General features: G+C 32.5%; 1 protein-coding gene across 1 annotated transcript in view; it reads left to right on the forward strand.

Moving 5' to 3' along the window:
- Positions 1-20,776, forward strand: part of Ptr (patched domain-containing protein) — a 274,044-nt gene that overhangs the window by 118,219 nt on the left and 135,049 nt on the right. The window contains exon 2 of the mRNA XM_072523099.1: positions 8,806-9,079. Within this exon, the coding sequence (XP_072379200.1) occupies positions 8,806-9,079 (274 nt within the window). The remainder of the gene's footprint in view (positions 1-8,805; positions 9,080-20,776) is intronic.

Genomic DNA, 20,776 nt, shown 5'->3' on the forward strand with positions numbered 1-20,776 from the left:
AGGAAGTGCTATAGCACAACGTATGTACCACATGGCCCCATAGAAGCAATAAAAATTCTTTGGGCCGAGTGGTACAAACCTTAGGCAACAAAAAAATCTTTCAAAATTCACAAAAAAAACACAGATACCCAAATAGATTATAAAATATTTTAGCAAACAGAGACTATTACAAAAAAAATTGGTCAGGGACCAACAATTTTCATGGTATGGTGGCGCTTAAGGTGTTAAAATGTCACTAACTTGAGTTTTTCCTCAATTTAGCTATTTAGTTAGACATTGTTACCCTTAGATCAGAATATAGCAACTAAATTAGAAACTTGTACAAAGGATGAATAAATTTTAAAATGGGTTTTTCCAAATCAAACTCGATTTACCTGAAGTACCTACTTTTATGACCATAAGTGCCTAGTTATATAAATAGTTTTATGGCTACAATAAGTTATGTAAAACCTAAATGTAAATAAAAAAAAAATGTTTGTTAAAATCCTTTATAAAAGGTATATAAATTAAAAAACTCAAACGAGCTATGTCATGAAGACAAAACGTTTTCGGAATCCATATTCCATCATCAGTATCCTAAAAAGTATATAGCCACTTTAATTAAAAAGAACATGAAGTTTAAATTTTGACCAAGGTTAATACAAAATGTGGTTAATACTTACTAGGTGTATATGTTTTGAGCCACTAAATATCTGGGTAAAAATCCGTTGAAAGTTATATGTTACAATTTAGTTTACATTATTTAGTCTTATATATTAGGATGTTAAAGTTACCAGTGGATATGATAACATGGCAACGTACGACTCCACATGAAGTTGCTGGTCCTGAGACGAAGTGTCTACGAATTCTTGATGGTAGCAACTGATTTGAATGACAAAACTGATTTGAATTGACATGTTAGGACGGAAGTCCGAACAAAGCAGTCAGCGTAACTTAATGTCTGTGTCTAAATTTGACAGAAGCCAGCAATATTTAAAAACTGAATAAGTTAAAATTAAAATAATATAACAGTAGCAACCATCAATGTTGTAGTTTTAAATATTTGTGAATTTGTCCTGAATTTATGTTAAGAACATGGAGAAAAGTGTTTTATTGATTAATGTATGTGGAATTTGTGGTGAAGAATTGTGTGGGTACTGATAGGCAACCAACTATACAGAAGTCTAATAAATTGGTGTGAAATAAGGATTTTAATAAAAGGCCCTTTATGTTTTGCAACATTTGGTACATGGAAAATGCAAAATAGACATATTTTATGTGGGAAGTCGGATTCTTAAAACTTTATTGGTGATCGGTGAAATAGAGAAATAATATTTTTGAAAATGCTATTAAGTGAATACAATATAATACTTTTGTAATGTAGTGTTCATGTGGTATATAACTTATAACTTAAGCATAGAAGGCCCTGTATGTTAAAAACAACATTTGGTACCTGGTAAATATAAAAGAATTCTTAAGTTACAAGTTCATGAACATAAATAACTGATTATGTGTTACCGGATAAAGTTGGTTAGTTGTTTTTTTATGTTAACAACTACATGAGATGAACAGAAAATTGATGGTTGAAACGTGGTTTAGTAATGTGTTGATCATATATTACTCAGCTTATAACTTAAGAAGAAGATACCCTATCTGTTATAAAGCAACACTAGGTACATGAGAAATATAAAAAGGATAAGTTATAAGTTCATGAGCTTAAAGTGGGTAAATAAAGTTAATAAATTATTGTTGTATATTGACAAGATATGTAAGAACTCCAAAAGTAGAATGTTTGTAGGTGGCTCTGTTAAATTTAAGTAAAAAAGCTAGCTACAGGAACTTAGTTTCCTTGTGAGGTAAATGTAAATATGTTTTACATATTTGGAGAGCCCCATTTTTAATCTTTTAACCGCCTTTACCTGATTGTCCGTTGTTAGCAGGTAAAATTACAATAATTTCTTAGAAAAACTGAAGACAAATTTTGTCCGGAGTCGTTGTGGAGAGGGTTCGTTATTCGAGGTGTCCGTTTATTCATCATTAAAAATAGTAGATAACGTAATAATTATGACGATGATATTAATTAAAATAGTTAAAACATATCTTACAATTGCAATGATAATAATTTTTTCCTATATTTTCCATGTATAAACTTTCTATGTATTTTTGTTATTATCTTATCCAGCAATAAGCTATTACATCGTTTAATATAATACCTTTAAAACACATTAGTCATGGCTGTCTAGTTTTACCTGTCCATAAAACGTCAATGACTGAAACAACTATTTAAAAAGAATCTAGAGCTAGTTGTCTGGTCATAGTTGAGATGCCTACAAGATTAACGTATCCCAAAAACTAGGTCACTAGTCACTTGATCAAATCATTTCACCTGTTTGGAAGTTGTTAAATGTTTATCTTACGCAATTTCTATTTATGTGGACACTGAACTTAATCTAACGATTAAAAAAAGATGATCACCTTTGAATTAATTGTAGGATATTTTGCTATAGGTTAATTTTATTTTTGAAATACATTTCGTCTGTCTTGTAATAATAATGATGTTTTTATAATTTATGTCACTAAAAAATTAATTTTAATATTTAGTTTGTTTATATTAAACATTTTTTTTGCATTAGTTCGATGAATTCGATATTTTGAAACAGAATCGCATTTTTTTTTGTTTATTCAAAGTGCAACTTATCTAGTTAAAGTCATATACAGGGAAAGGTACAAGTCGAGGCAAATTTTATAAAATATAGCCCTACCAATTAATATAACATAACATTTCTTTTGTGTCTTATAGACAGAGCAATTAAAATACACAAAGTATTAACAAAAGTTTACGAAAAATAATGCGATGGAGACGATGAAATAACAGTACAATAAGTCGAAGATGCAATAAGAACTTTAAAAAATCGGAAAGCATGTGGGCCACCTGATTTATCGAACAAATTACTGAAATACAGCTCAAGAGTATAACGGTGGTTACTAGTATATGTTTTCACCTTATTCTATAAAAGACTTAACTCCAGATTGATCAAAATCAAGCATTAACAACATCTACAAAAAAGGAGATAGAACAATTATTTGATCTTCAGAGGACTAAGTATCATAAATTCACTCTCAGGACTCTATGGAAAAATATTAAAAGGTAAAATTGAAAAATAAACGACAGCAGTAAAAGAACAAAATGGCTTTCGTGCAGGCAGATCATGTATGGAACATATTTTCTCTAAAGTAGGTTATTGAGAAAAGATTAACCCACAAACTTTTAACTGATACAGTCTTTATAGATCTAACAAAAGCATATGATAGTGAATTAAGCAAGTAATAAACAAGAAAAATATAAAAGCAATATAACAGCTTTACAAAAAGATGACAGCAAACATAAAAACTGGCAACAAATTAACCATAGAAATCTCTATTAACACGGATCTAAAATAATGCTGCTGCGTAGTACCCGTACTCGCAAGTGCTGCAATATGGGCAGTCCAATCGAGGACGGGAGATTTTACGCGTAATACACGACACACTTCGCTGACGACCAAGCCATTCTAGCGAAAGACGAGAGTATATAAACTATATGCTTAGAAAACTGGAACAGGAATACAACTGGGTCCTTACAATTAATACACAAAAACCAAGTACACAGTTGGAGAGAAAAACCAGAAAGCCTTTAAATTAAAATGGAAACTATAAAAGTAATTCAAACTTCAAATGCTTAGGAGTTCAAATAAGATCAACAGCAGAAAGTTACGAAGTCAAAAATTTTAGGAATGGCTAAGCATAATCAGGCATTAGATAGTTACAAATATTATTGTTCTTCTTCTTCTTTTTATGTAGACATGACTCTGTCTGTTTTTCAATGTGCCTCCAGTAAGTTGTCGTTCCATCGTTTTCGTGGTCTTCCTACTGATCGTCTTCCTATTGGTGAACCGTCTTTTGCCGTCTTTACGACTTTATTTGTTGTCATTCGGCTTATATGATTCGTTCCATTTTACTCTTCTATTTCTTAACCAGCTCTTGATGTTCTCCATGTTCATTCGTCTTGCCATCAATTTTTTTAAGTGTTTTTATCAATGCTGTTTCTAACATCCTTTTTGTCCTTTCTGTGTCAGGTCGTGTTTCTGCCGCGTATGTCATTATTGTTCTGACTGTTTTGTAAATTCTGCCTTTCATTTCTTTCCCGATATTTTTATTTCTCCATATTGTTTCATTCAGGCAGCCTGCGGCTCTGTTTGCTCTATTCACTTGATCTTCCACTTCAGTTTCGAGCTTTCCGTAGATAATGTGATGCCTAGATATTTAAACTCCATCACTTGTTCTATTATCTGACCTTCCAGCTCCAATTTACATCCTAGTAAATTTGCTGTTGTAACCATGCATTTTGCCTTTTTTGGGAAAATTAACATATTCATTTTTTTGGCGCTTATATTAAATTGGTGCAGCATATGTTGTAAATCGTCTTCAATTTTAGAGAGTAGTATTGCGTCGTCTACATAGCAGATTATTTAAAGTTGTTTTTCTTCCATTTGGTATCCTTTTTTAGTTCTTACTGTTTTTATTATTTCATCCATAATCAAGTTGAACAATATAGGACTCAGGGAATCTCCCTGTCTTATCCCATTGCCCTCTCTTACGTACAATAAGTGGATAACGTCCTTTAATTTGACCCGGCCAAATGCCTTCTAAGGTCCACGAAACATAGATGTGCCAGTTTGTTGTATTCTAATGATAAAAAAGAAAAGGCGAGTGCAGAATGGTGATTGCAGGGTGGATTGAGCAGCGCTCCGGTTACCACAGCCGGTACCAAGCTCGGATCAAATGTGGAGGGTGATTGGCAAGGTTAGCAACCTACCAATCATAAAAACAAATAGTGCTCAAAGAAACAATGTATTTGAACCGGAAAAATTATTGTTGAGTAATAAAATAAAAGAAAAGTTTATAAAACGATGATTGAAAGTATTGGGTTCGATCTCTGAAAAAAATCAATCAAAGAAACAAATAAAAAATTAAGGCCATGAAAATAAAATGTTGGAGATGATGTTGCCGGTTCAGTAGACTTTATAGATTGAGGAACGAAGATTTAAAGAGAAATGGAAGACATAATCTAGACATAATAGACACAATTAAAACCAGAAGACTAAACTGGTGACAGAGAGTTAAAAACTGAAAAATACTTGGACAGAAAAAGCTGGAAATTAGAATGCGAAAAACGGCGCTAGCTGTTGAAAATTGGACAAAATAATTACCTACGCATTGGAATTTTACAATCCTTTGATTTTATTAAAAAAAGAAGCTTTATCATTAAAAATGCTTCTCTTATCGACAATCGTTAAAAACATCAATAACTTATTTAAAACTATCCCAAAATAATAATTGCTTAACCAATTCACATGAAAACTATATAACATTGCCATGCATTACTGTTTTTTGCGAGCAGATGTCAAAATTGCTATCTAGATATCAACTTCTAGCGATTCTAACTTAAATGTAGGCATAAATTATTAAAAACATCTAATATATATTTTTCAAAATTCAAACCGTATATCAAAAAAACAGCCAAGATGTTGTTATATTTATAAGGACGGTTTCTCAAAATTGGAATATTATGCCATAACATTTTCATAATGTGTAGAAAATTCGCTTAGAAATAACAAAACTTTTTCCGGACTCTTGGGTATTTTGTGAGTTTTTTATCATTAACCATCTGCTACTTTTTCGGCATTTTTCCATTATTTCTCCTTCTTCGCATTCCCTATAAATGTTTTCCATCTCATATCTGGAGGACTAGATATATTATTAATAAGTGAGACATATTTTACAGACAAACCGTATTTTAAAATACCGCATTATCTAACGTGCCATACTAAGCATCCGGACATAACTGCCCATGGAAGTACAGCAATAATTATCAAATTTTATTTTTGTTAAATCAAACCTTTTGTTACAGTGATTGATATTTATTTTTGCTTTTGTAACCTTATATATTTTTGTTATATTTATCAATTTTTCCATGACGTACATCCCTGTCATTGCTTCCCTTAGTTGTTACCTGGGTACACCGTTATAGGCTTTTTCTATATCTCTGAAGGTCATATGTGTTTTAATATTTTTCTTCAAGACTTGTCTTTTGTTAAATCAATCTATTGTCTATACTGTTAAGTCCAGACTTTTCTGCACTGTAGTGAACTATGTGTTGTTCTGTTTTTATTACTGCAGAAAAGATTCTTGCAATTAAATGCATTACACTAATGCCTGCATAGTTATTAGTCAAGTTCTTGCCTCCTTTTTTAAGTATAGACGACATGTATGATAAATTCCATTCACTTCGAATATATTCTACTTTTCAATTTTATTGAACAATACTCGAATAAATGATACGAACCTTTCTCCTCCATATTTAAACAAATCCATTTTTATGTTTTCTGGTACGAATACTTTGTTGTTTTTGGCTTTTTTAATTGCTTTCTTTATATATTTTTCTACGATTTCAGCTTCGCCGTTCGTTATTGTTGTAATATCACGTGTTTCATATTTGTAAGACAGTTACCTTGTTTATTTCTTCTAATACGTTTTATTTTTTTCAAACTTCCGTTGACCTATTTATCCCTCCGTTTTTCTACCCATTCTCTTCAATTATTCGTTCTTCTCCCACCGTACAATTTACTTCACATTCATCTAGTGTTCTTGGAGTTTTATTATCTTTCAACCACTTATGGCATGCATCTTTTATCTTATAATTATCTTTTCTAAGTCTTTAGTATATTTCTCCGGATATTTATTCTTGTGTTAGTCCATACCAAGTGCTTCATTTGCCACTGTATGTTAGTTAGATAATGTAGTTACTAAAATTTTGATATCGTGTCAAATGATAATGTGGTAGGTATTGTTTGACATAAATACAGATCAATCCTAATCTATTAATACATTCGACTGAACCTCGTATATATATAATAAATTAGATCATATAAAAATACGAAACAAGTGTACCGCAAAAATTAAATAATATTTTTAAGTGTAAAAGCGTTCTATAGTATCAACAAAATTTCTTCACTGTACAAAATACGATAAGTGGATTTATTATAAAAATATTAATCACATACAGCATTCATTTCTATAATATTTTCTTCTTAATAATATTCTTTAATAATTTCTATAATTTCTATAAATCATACTTTCAAATGAAATTTGAGTTTGTTTTTCATAGGGTTTTTTAGGTCTCAATATTATTTTTATATATAATTTGTGTCTATGATTGAAAATTTAAACTGGAGTTTAAATATTCATGATTTTTGGCATCTCTAGGATTTTGGGCCTAATTTCACATAAATTAGATGGATAAATTAGGTACATACGATGGATGGCAATCTATAATTGATACTACAAAATGGTTTGAGTACCTATAGTTATTTATTGTACAAGACGATAAAATTGTACTTTATCTTCGAGAGCGTTTTTTAGCGTCGAGACGTCAGTCGGGACGCTAATTATGCTCAAGAAGATAATGCGATTTTATCGTCGTGTGCAATACAACATTTTTTTCTATGAAGACTTCAAGTCCAAGGTGAAAAATAGAATTTCAAAGAAAATTGTAATTTTTAGCACAAAAATCGCAATTGTGTTGCTCCGTTTCTAGGAATATGAATTACTCTGTCAACAAATGTCAAACAAATGTGACGTTTTAGTTTTTGCGGAGAATATTGTTGCGTTTTGTGTACAAAGTGAATAATTACGAAATGTACGGAAAAGAATTGTCACAAGAAAAGGAAAACCTGCCATCAGATGTAGAAAATGCAGCGTTGGAAGCGGAAAGTTTGTTGTTGCCACAAAAATCTAGGATGATGTATGAGAAAGAATACCAGTCTTTTAAAAAGTGGAAAAGCATTAAGAATATTAATGGCGTGAGAGAAAAAATACTTCTAGCGTATTTTTCTGAAAAGTCGAAGAAAGCGGTGCCATCGTCATTATGGTCGTATTATTCGATGCTGAAGCGTACGTTGCTGGTGAATGAAAATTATGACATTTCTAAATTCAGCAAGTTAACCACCTTTTTATAAAAAACCTGAGTGGAGGATACAAAGCTAAAAGTCCAAAATCCTGGAGTCAGATGACATTATTAAATTTCTGACAGAAGCTCCTGATGACGTCTATTTGTTGATGAAGATTATTGGTATTTTTGGTGTGCATGGAGCGACTAGGTATGAATTGTACAAGTTAGAAAATAGATATTTCTAATAATGTTAATTGTAAAATTTCAGTTGTTTTTAATCCTTAATGTGTTTGAATTTGTAAATTTTATTGAATAAAAAAAAGTTAAAACATTTTATCTACTCTTGCTGTTAAAGTGTCACTTTATCTACCCTTGCGGTTAAAGTGATACTTTATCTACTCAAAACAGTTGTTATAGCAACACTTTAACATTAGCTATGGAAAAAAAAGTTATTTATTTTATCTTGACTTTGTCGTACTTACGAAAATCAATGTCATAAATACGTATTTATGGACCCTTTGGATCTTTGTGTCTGTGAGCTTAGCCCAAGAAACATGTATTAAGAATATTCATACCAAGAAATTAAAAATCCAACGATTTGCTAAGTCATTTTTAGATTTAGTATATAATACAAATTTATTTATAAATTCCTACAGTTAGTCATAACTCTTAGACAACAGATATGTAACGTAGTATGTATTTAATTAGAAGTATATCGATATATTGTTAATAAGTCTGCATTGCCTACGCCAACACTATGACAACAAGGTCAGCAGGTTTATAATTTACAAATTTTAATCTGTTACTTTTAGCTAATCCATTTTTTTTTATTTCAGATGGTGGGCTTAAGAATAGTCGATAAAAACCTAAACAAAGCATTTTACAAACTGGGCTATACAGTCGGCCAACACCCAGGATATTTTCTAATTGTTCCGATTCTTCTAACACTCTTAGGTATGACAGGATACCAACGAATTCACAACAATATCGACCCGGAATACCTGTTCAGTCCTCTTAACGGCGCGGGAAAGTACGAGAGAGCTGTGGTGGAGAGTTTCTTCAAGGTTAACTATAGCAGTCGATTTAGTGTTTCTAGGATTACTAGAGCAGGTGAGAAATAAACAATGAATAAAAAAGATATAACCTTAATAAATTGTTATCAAATCATAATTAAAACCCTGAAAAATAATGTTGGATAAATTCTTACTCGGGTACTTTATTTACTATAAAAACGCGCCACTTAGTGACGGAATACGAACTGCAAATACATTGGCTGTTAGAGTAGATATCCTGTCCTACAGAAAAATGTATATGGGTGCGAAATAATACTGTGCTTTGTTTGGCTCGGTGTCTTGGTCAAACCATGCTGGACATGAGACTGCAGGGAAAAGGAATTCAGTCATCAAATTTTAGAAAATATTGTTATGACATATTATTAAAAAGACAGTATCCAACATTGTCTAACAGAACAAAAAGTATATTGAAATAATGGCATCTCCTGAGATAAAAATGTTCCGTAATCAAATAGAGTCTCTGTCCCAATTTCCAGCTGAGGCTCATTTTGCACCAAACGAATCCAATCTAGTCCAGTATTTTCTAGTCAAGTCCAGTCAGTCCTTGTGGAGTCATCAGTGCAACATTACACCGTCGTCGAAGAAGGAGAATGAGGTTACAAGGAAAACTATTTTGGATTAATTCCATAAATACTAGATCTGCTTTTGGTTCACTCAGTTATATGTTCTCTAATTTACTAGATGATTCTAAAAAGTTTTACAACTATTTTCGAATGAGCATAGAAGCATTTGAAAGAATTAAAAAACAAAATTCAAATTATAGAACTGCAATTTCACTAGAGGAAAGGTTAACGGTTTTTCTGGGGTAAGAGTGACATTTTAGATTGAATATATACGTAATTTTACTTATTTGCTGTCACTTCCAAGTCATGAAAAATATAAAATTCTGAAGTAACCGGTGATCCAGTGTTAGTTATATGTTCTATTGACAGTACAATTGCGGCTGAATAGCTAAATTAGACCTCTAATTTTTGTTTCAGTGAATTAATTATCTGTGCTTTAAATTCAAAATCAAGTGGTCCCAATTGCTTCAAAAAAAAAACTAAGCTACGTAAAAACATGAGGTCCGGATGTTTGTCATCATCTGCTTTTTCAGCAATTAACTTTAAGTGTTTGTGAGCTTATTAATTTCATTTTCTGCTTCGCAATATTTTTTTCGTTTGTTTATTTTAACTTTGGTATTAGAACCTCTTGTCGTAACTCTTGTTAAGATATCTGCTGAGATTTCTTTCTTAAGTCTGCATGTCTTTTTGCATCTTCGTCATCAACATTTAAAATATTCATTTTCGGCTATTTCCTAAAGTTACTTTAGGATCGAAAGTGGGATCTAAGAATAACAGAAACTAAAAGTATGGTCATGTTTCATTTGGCATACTAGCAGACCCCGAAGGAATGTTCTTTATTTTCCTTCTTTCTTGCATGTAGTTGCTTTGCAATTTGTGCCATTTTGCTTTAACATCTCCATCTGTAGGAAATTTAATGAAAAATAACACAAAAGAGAAATTTTGTAATAAATGAAAGAAGATTACCATTAAGAACAAATGTAAACTATTTAATTTTCAATCCGTAAAATAGTTTCGAAACACAATTCAGATAACTGCCTTAATCTGAGCCTTCTATAAAGTGCAAGGCATAGCCAGACGTTGATAAAGATGTTAATAGAGACATGGGGAATCTAAAATTTGCATTCCACGACATGTCTCCTCAACTAAGCAGAAATCGTTAGCGAATTGGTTTCTTGTACTTATAAAGAGTAGATCCGAATAAAATGAAAAAGACAGTAAAGATTCCATTTCACGTACAAATCGTCTATGTATCTGTTTATACGTATTTCGCTTTAATAAAGCTCATCAGAACAGTTATTCATAGGCGTTCTCAACGTGAAAAATAGATCTTTCCTGTCTTTAAGAAGCAACAATAAAATGGCTTCGAAATGGACGCAATAGCGACATCTGATATTAAATCCGTAAAATAGTTTCGAAACACAATTCAGATAACTGCCTTAATCTGAGCCTTCTATAAATTGAAAGGCATAGCCAGACGTTGATAAAGATGTTAACAGAGACATGGGGAATCTAAAATTTGCATTCCACGACATGTCTCCTAAACTAAGCAGAAATCGTTAGCGAATTTAGGCTCAGATTAAGGCAGTTATCTGAATTGTGTTTCGAAACTAATTTACGGATTTAATATCAGATGTCGCTATTGCGTCCGTTTCGAAGCCATTTTATTGTTGCTTCTTAAAGACAGGAAAGATCTATTTTTCATGTTGAAAACGCCTATGAATAACTGTTCTGATGAGCTTTATTAAAGCGAAATACGTATAAACAGATACATAGACGATTTGTACGTGAAATGGAATCTTTACTGTCTTTTTCATTTTATTTAATTTTCATTTATATTGGTGTCTGACGACAGGAGATTTATTCACCTCCCAGTTACACATTTCGCATTGAAATTAGCCATATTTATTACATAATCAGAGAAATAAATGGAGTTAGTTGGAATGCTTTGCAACCGGTAATAAATAGAGTAGTAACATATAATATAGAGGATACATCATTTATGTTTTTTAAATAACAAACATATTAAATCAGAATTTGGTGTTTATTAAATGTAAACTAAATGTACGACCAAATACTTACCATGTCGGGATAGTATTATGAGGTTTTTTTCCTGGTTTTTCCCTCATAATTTACAATGAAATCACTAACAGGAGAATTTTACTGTCATCATGGCATGTGTTTGTATGTTTAAAGACGAATTACATGCTATGATTTTTTCTGACAAATATTCTCAAGTTAAAGTTGATTTCATGTAATCGAACTATCTTACAAGTAAAGTCGTCCCAGGAACGCAACTCAACAATATTGGCAATATAATTTTAAAGTCGTCTACTTTAAAATGTATAATGTATGTCTGAATTGTCAATATAAATGAGTCAGATAAAATTAAATTATTAGAAGAATTTTTCACCAAGTAACAAAAAAATAAAATTCGGTTAATTTACTAATGATATTATTTTACGAACGATTTCCGAAGTGGAAATTGAAACGTCAATAAACGTACTTTAACTTTAATATTAATATTAAAATGGATGGAAATGCATGCGGTAAAGTTAAAGCAGGATGGACGAAATGAAAAGAGGTAACTGGTTTCCTGTATGACGGAAAGATGTCTATAAAACTGAAAGGAAAATTCTGTAAAACTGCCATAAGACCAACTACGATTACCGTATGTGGCAGTCAATATTGGATAGAAAAAGGAAGAACAACGAATGCATATGATGGAATTTAGCAAGTTAACATGTATGAGCCGAGTGAGAAGAAAAGATATAATTAAGCATGAATATAATAGGAAAAAATACGGCTCCAACAACACAACAATGAAGTAATTAAATAAATATATCCACCGGTCAATCGGAAAAGACGTAAGAGAAAACAAAACAAGAAAAATAACGAAAATGATTCAAGAAAATAAAAGTTTAAAAGTTTCCATATTTATAAGGATTAGGGAGATTATAAGGAAACATTACTATGGATAAAACCGAAATTCTTGAGGTTGTCGAATCCTTTTAACGCGAAATGTATAAGAGCACCAGCGAAAGGCAAGATTAGCCCCTGTCCAAAATCACAAACCATGGATAAGAATTAATAGCAAAAATAACTCCATACGAAATTAAAACAGCACTTTTAGAAATGAAAAATAACAAATACCCTGGCGTTGACAGAGTAGTGATCGAAGCGATCAAACTAGGTAAAATAAAATTATCCAGGCTTTGGCCAAGCTTTTCATCGAATGCATCTATTAAGGAAAAACTTCCTCTCAATGAAACAATGCAGTCATTATTTTATTACACAAGCAAGGAGACATAGCAGATCTAAAAAACTATCGTTCTATTAGTTTGCTTTCACACATATATAAACTTTTCACAAAAATTATCAAAACAAAAGAGTGGACGCTAAATTAGACTTCTATCAGCCTAGAGAAAAAGCTGGATTTAAATCGGGATACAACACTAACGACCACTTACTAGTGATAAAACACCTGATAGAGAAGTCTGCAGATTATAACAAACCATTGACACTGATATTTTTTGACTACGAGAAAGCATTCGATACCATAAGCCATCAGAAAATGTTAAAAGCATTGAAAAAATGCAGAATAGACCATCGCTACACTAACATAATCAAATATATCTACCAAAATGCCACAGCTAGCGTAAGACTATCTGAACAAGAAACAAATAAATTCTGTATACAGCGACGAGTACGGCAAGACGACACCGTCTCTCCAAAGCTATTCACGATGCTTTTAGAACATACTTGTAAGAAGGGACATCTCAACGAGAATGATATCAACATAAATGGAGAAAAGCTCAGTTATTTGATATTTGCAGATCGTATGGATGATGCAATAATAATGTTTGAAAAATTGTATCAGTTCCGGAGATCGGACTAAAGATTAATATGAACAAGACGCAAATAATGACTACTGTGATGCTATATCGAAATATTGGTGTTGATGGAAGGGATATTGTGCAGACTACATCGTATAAGTACTTAGGACATGAAATTTGGCTGAGTAGAGATAACCAGACATTTAAGCTCCTACGTCTCATAGGATTAGCCTGGGCAGCGTGTGGTAAATTAAACTATGTATTTAAACCGGATCTACTTATCTGCCTCAAAAGGAAAATCTTTGACCAATGTGTGTTACCTGTACTCACTTATGGAGCGGAAATATTCACAGTTACAAAAAAGGTAGTGAATAAGATTCGTGTGACTCAGAGGGCTATGTAGCGCCAGATGTTGGGTGTCTTTCTGAGAGACAGAATCTCAAACGGAGAAATACGTCGTAGAACAAAAACAACAGACGCTATCAAAAAAATCGCGATGCTAACATAGAATTGGGCAGGACACGTCGCCAGATTATCAAACAACCGATAGACAAAACGTATTTTAGAGTGGAGACTAAGACAACAAGCAATAAAGAGCAGAGGACGCCCACCAACTAGATGAACTGATGACCTTAAGCGTGTTAGCAATAGCTGGATGCAAGCCGCACAAGACAGAGACATATAGAAAAAGCTGAAGGAGACCTTTGTCCAGCAGTGGACGCATACAGGTGGATGATGATGATATTAGGAAAAGTTTGGACTTGTGTCGGATTGACCGAAAGTTTTCCAGCGACAATTGATTTGCATCAAGGGTCTTTACTCAGTCTCTACCAGTTTTATCCTATAATGGATATACTGATAGAAAAGGTTAGGGAGGGGATCCTTGGTCAATATCGTGTTAGTAAAGGACAGCAAAGAAATGTTAGAGCAGAAGTTGGAGAGGTGAAGAAGGGCTATTGAAGAGGGAGGACCTAAGATTAGCAGATCGAAGTTAGTAGATGTAGATCTGGTTAAGAGAAGTAAGATTAGTTGGGAACATTGAATTGCTTGGAGAAAAACTAGGACAAGTAGGAGAATTTAAATACCTTGATGCCTACATAACGGAAAATTAGACTCTGGATCGAGAAATTGCCCATACAAAACAGGCTGAGAGGTTTAACTGAAAGCGAATGGGCTGGGTACTCTGTAATCCAAAAATAGAAAAAGAGCTAAAAAGAAATATATACAAAAGTGTGGTGAGGCCTGCGTTGGTGTATGGTAGTGAATAAGTCCTGTAAAAATAATTCAGGAAAAGAAGATGGAGGTAGCTGAAATGAACATGTTGCGATGGATGTTAAGTGAGACCAGAAAGGACAGGATCAGGAACGACTTGATTAGGGAAAGAGCCGCAGTGACTACAGTCTCAAAAAAGATCCAAGAACAAAGACAGCGATATTGGGTAGAAATGAAAACTATGTGGGTCGAAGGATAGAGCTGTTATAAGTTAATGGGAAGGGAGGTGGAGAAAAGCCGAGAAGAAATTGTAAGGACTGTGTGGTAGACGACTTGAAGGAGAAAGGTTTAGGTGAAGAAAATGTAATGAACAGAAATGAGTGGTGAATAAGAGTAAGGAACCCCTGAAAAGGGAAAGGTTAAGAAGAAGAATATATTAGAAGTTTAGATATTGCGCCAATTTATGCCAAAATTAGACAGCACAGGTTAAAATCCATTGGATGGAGTCGACTATACATATATCCTTCATCCTCAAATATTTGTTGTTATTAAATACTTCATTGAATAGTAAGTGATTACTCTATTAATAACGACAGTGTGTTTTCTAGATTAGAAACTATGACCTCAATTTTTCTAGACTTATCGATTATTTAATTAAAAATCCACTATCTCTTTAATTCACAACACAAAATATCATTAACTACATTAACAAATATTTACAATTTACAATAAGATTCAAGATTTAAATATATTCAAGATTCCCAAAATATAACATAGTCATTTATACAGGGTAAGTTGTATTGATTTAAAAACATGTTCCCAAATTATATACCACATTCAAAACTCCACCATTTATTTTTCATAGTTTCATATATTGTTCACAACATAATCCCGTTCAAATGGATACACAATGGAGATTGATTTTATATTATGGAATCACTTCATAACCAACGAATAGAACGATATCCACGAATGGCAGGTGCATTTTAATCATCAACCAGCCCTGGCTCGTCCACTGTTAAACATAGCTGTCCTCTTGATATTTACATTTATCCCTGATCTGCGCCTCCGCAATCCAGTTAGTCGCAATCATCTCTTATTTCGCCGAATACTGTCCATCCTAAGCGTAGATATGATCCGCATATCAGAGATGATTGAGTTTTTGTTCATTGATGTTAATACCCTTTGAGGCCTACTCTAATATTTTAAATGCGTTCTCCATGACTAATATAAATATCTTAAGTGATAAAATATCTCCCTGCCGCACCTGCTGACAATTTTTATCTTCTCGATCATGTAATGAAGGTTTATAGTTGTTGCATTTTCGTATAAACTTTGATTAATATTCGCATACCTGTAGGTAGTCTATTCTGCTCATAAGATATCGGTTATTTCCCCTATATCGTGAAAGTCAACCAAAACTAAGATCAGGAGTCTATTAAATTTTATTAACTTTTTGAGTAGAGTTTTGAGATTCTACAAATGTTCAGTTTTTTCTGTGGTTTGATTATAATTTGCCTTGTTTTTCGACTGGTACAAATAGATTATTATATAATCGAAAGAGAATAGTAAACCGAATGTCTCCATTTATTTATTTTCGTTGTGCAGTCATAGGTTATCAAGATGGCAGCTGACTAAAATAATAAAAATACTAAACGCGTAAGAACAAAAATATATCCTAATACCTACATAGCATTAAAAAGGGACTGGGTTAAACACTATAAATAATTATGGTTTTAGTATTATGTAAAATACATACATTTAACAATTGACCACATACAATGATTACATAAAATTGATTTGAAGGAAGTTTAAGAGCAGCAAAAAATAGAAAATCAAGAACATTACACCTATTTTACATCTGTTGGAAAAAACCATGGTACCAGATGATTCTAAGAAGGTTAAAATATTATCAGTATTTAAGAAAGGTACAAAACAAAAGGTTAAAACTACTGAGAAATAAATCTTTTCGATAACGTTAAAAATTACAAAAGAATCATAAACCATAGAACCAATAACATAGCAATAAATATAATAGGAGATGTGTTTCTAAAAGGATAAGTCTACTATGGATGGAGCATTTACGCTATAACTAATATTAAAAAAAAACAAACAAGCGGAGAGTTTAATAAAGGATCATTCACATATCAACATATCAAAAACAAATTAGACACTATAAATAGAAATACTTTGTAAAAAATATTCTAGAAAAAAAAGCTATCCAAAATATATACGAAATATTCGAATATTGTACGTTAACGGAAAAGATACTCTCTCTCTTTCTTTTCGTCAACCTTTATCTATTTAGTTCTGAATGAAAGTCTCTAACAATTGCTTTCATCTTTCTCTATTCGGTGTCTATAATATACACTTTTTGGTCACCCCAGCTCTTACTACGTCTATATATCTCTTTTGACATCTCCTTTTCCTTCTTTTCGTCTCTCGCGATTTCCTTTTTACGAGTCACCTAATTCCATCGTATCTGGCTATGTAGCCAGCCCATCACTGTTTTAGTTTTACCACCTCCTCCACGATGTTGCTCACTTTTGTTCTATGTCTTATTTCGATGTTTATAATCTTGTCATCGTGATACAATTAAACTCAAAACTAGTAGATATAAATCTGGTCCAAGTTTTGACCTAAACATAGAGAATTGTTATGATGATATAAAGAATGTAATGAGTCAGCTGAAAAACAAAGACAACACAATAATAATGGGGGACTTCAAGGCCAAAGTACGAAAAAGTAGACAAGAAAACATTGTAGGGAATTTTGGACTTGGACAACGTAATGACAGGGGAGACCGTTTTGTAGAATTCTGCGTAGAGGACAATCTATGTGTGACAAATACATTCTTCAAACTACCCAAGCGTCGTTTATATACTTGAAAGTTACCCGCAGATACTAAAGAGAAGATCATAAGAAATCAGACCGATTATATAACAATTACCGAAAGGTACCGAAATTAAATCAAAATAATTAAAACACTACCTGAAGCCGATGTCCCTTCAGATCATAACTTATTAATCAGTGACATAAAACTCAAATTTTAAAAAGTAAAACTCCAACAACCGACTAACCGAATCAACACTGACTGTATTCGAAATAATAGTCATGAAATTACACACGAGATAGAAAAGAAGTTCGAAAAATCGGAAGAAACACATAACGTCGAAGTCACTAGAATCATGTCAAAACCATTATGCAAGAAACAACTAAAAAGTATAAAACTATTAATAAGCGCAAACAATAATTGATCACTAATAAAATATTGGGACTAATGGAAAGCAGACGAAAACAGAAAAATAAAAACACTGAAGAATACAATAAAATCCATAAAGAAATCAGAAGGAAAATCCGGGACGCAAAAGAAAGATGGTACAGCAACAAATGTCTTGAAATAGAAGAACTGCGAAAAAAGAATGACACGTTTAATATGTACAAAAAGGTAAAAGAAATAACTGGAACATATAGATCAACTGCAAGTAGTTTACTTGATAAACAAGGAAATATTATAGTCAATGAACAAGACAGATTAGAGAGGTGGAAAGAATATATTGAGGAGCTGTTTGATGACGATAGAAAAGAAATTCAAATCGAAAATATATCGATCGGTCCAAACATAACACTCGCTGAAATGGAAAGAGCTAAAAAGCTATCAAAGAATAGGAAAGCAAGCGGTCCAGATGAAATTCTAAGAGAAATAATCAAACTACTCGACGATAAGGGTAAAAATTCTCTTCTAAGCCTGTTCAATAAAATATACGAAACGGGGCATATACCAACAGACTGGCTACTGTCAAAATTTGTAATAATACCGAAAAACAAACAGTGTAGTGATCATCGTACTATCAGTTTGATGAGTCATGTACTGAAAATTTTCCTAAGAATACTGCACTCGAGAATTTACAACAAAATAGAAGTACAACACAATTTGGTTTCAGAAACAACCTTGGAACCAGAGAAGCACTCTTTAGTTTGCAGGTCATGGTTCAAAGATGTAGGGATCTCGAACAATCGGTATATATGTGTTTTATCGACTTCGAAAAGGCCTTTGACCGAGTAAACTATAACAAACTTATAGGTGTCTTGCAACCGGTGGGAATTGATGACCGAGACCTCCGTATTACCACAAATTTGTGTTGGCATCAATGTGCAAACATACTAATTGGACACAACACGACGGAAGCAGTGGAAATACGACGTAGAAATAAAGAAGTCTTAGTTGAAGATACAATCATTAAAATCAACGGAATTAATGTCAACAATCTCGTATATGCAGACGATACGGTGTTTATTGCCTCCAATGAAGAAGACTTGCAACGACTTATAAACAGGGTAACCGAAGGATGTGATAAATATGGGCTAAAACTTAATACTTTCAAGACAAAACTTATGATTGTCAGCAAAACGGAGATACAACCAACGAACATTAGAGCGTAAGGAATAGAGTTAGAAAGAGTCCACAATATTACCAATTTGGGGGCAAACGTTAACCATAACTGGGATATAAATAAAGAAATAAGAATACGCATTCAAAAAGCCAGAGCCGCCTTCTATAAATTAAAGAAAATTCTAATTAATAGAGACATTACGTTAAACCTTAAAATCAGATTAATACTCTGCTACATATTCTCCGCATTGCTGTATGGTACATATGGAGAGCTGGACCCTTACAGAGACATTAATGAAAAAAATGGAGGCCTTTGAGATGTGGATTTATCGACGAGTATTGCGGATAAGTTGGGTTGATCGAATAAGAAATTACATCTGATGAAAAAGAGCACAGAAATAATAAAAACGATGAAAATTCGAACGTTACAATATTTAGATCATGTAATGAGACATCCAGAGAGGTATAATCTTCTACACCTCATAATACAGGATAAGATCGCCGGAAGGAGAGGCCCAGGTCGAAGAAGAATATCCTGGCTCCGAAATCTCCGAGAATGGTATCAAGAGACCACCGCTAATTTATTTAGAGCCGCCCGCCGTAAACAAAGTTATTATTGCCAATATGATCGCCAATGTTCGATAATTGGACAGGGTACTGAAAGAAGAAGATAATCTTGTCAACCAGTGAAATTTCAAGCACTTTTTGTTCCATTGCTTGTTTTGTTGTTAGTTTTCCTTTCTTCATGGTAAAGGATATGGTCTTTAATCCATAGGTACACGCCAGAAATATACAACTCTTGTAACTTTCTTTTTAAAGTTTATAGGAATGGAACTGTTTTCAGGATGTATGTAAATTTACAGAAAGTGGCTCATTTCAATTATGTCCCTTTTTCAACATCCTATTTGGTTATCCTTGCTTAAGAGTTTATTATTATTTTAAAATTTTTTATGTTCTAATTCATTTTTATGTCTACTGTACCAGATACTTGATTTACTTGTATTATTTTTTTTAATTCTTGGATACTATTTGGTAGAAAGACTATATTTTCAGCAAATATGATGTATTTCGTCGATGTTTCTTGAAATATTTAAAAAAAGAAAAGGATCTCAAGTAGCCAAAAATATTGCTGTGCCAAAACTGACATTAACGAAACAAGATCTGGACAACTACAGAACGACAAAAAAACACAATATTGGCACAAGAAATGAAAATTCTAGATTTGATAGGATAAAAGATAATAAACACTATAGATGCAATAAACACATTCATGGAACATGAGGATACATGTTGGCGTTAACAGCTATGGGATATAAATGGCATCTTGTATATGTTACGAGCAATGTCCGAAATTGGACAATCCTAGCATTGTACAGAAAATCTTGCCCACTTCTAGCATTGTACCCCTTTACTGTACAATCTCCGAAATATATATATTCGGCAGACTTTGTATAAAAGAATTGCTATACAATGTTCGAATTTCAATAAGTCAATACGTCAAAGTTTGAGATAATATATCAGATATCGATTCATATCGATTTTTATGATTATTCCCCATTTGTTATTAACGACAAACAAACATCAATCCATAATTAATCAGCGTTTTTGACTTTTGGATTCGTACAATTAAATTATTTTAAATTATCATACATATCTCTTGAAAATCTAAGATGTTTTACAAACATCTTCCCTATATTATAGTGATGTATCTATCTCTTGAAGCTTTGAAA

The sequence above is a fragment of the Diabrotica undecimpunctata genome, chromosome 2 (assembly GCF_040954645.1).
Source record: "Diabrotica undecimpunctata isolate CICGRU chromosome 2, icDiaUnde3, whole genome shotgun sequence".
NCBI classification, from domain to species: domain Eukaryota; kingdom Metazoa; phylum Arthropoda; class Insecta; order Coleoptera; family Chrysomelidae; genus Diabrotica; species Diabrotica undecimpunctata.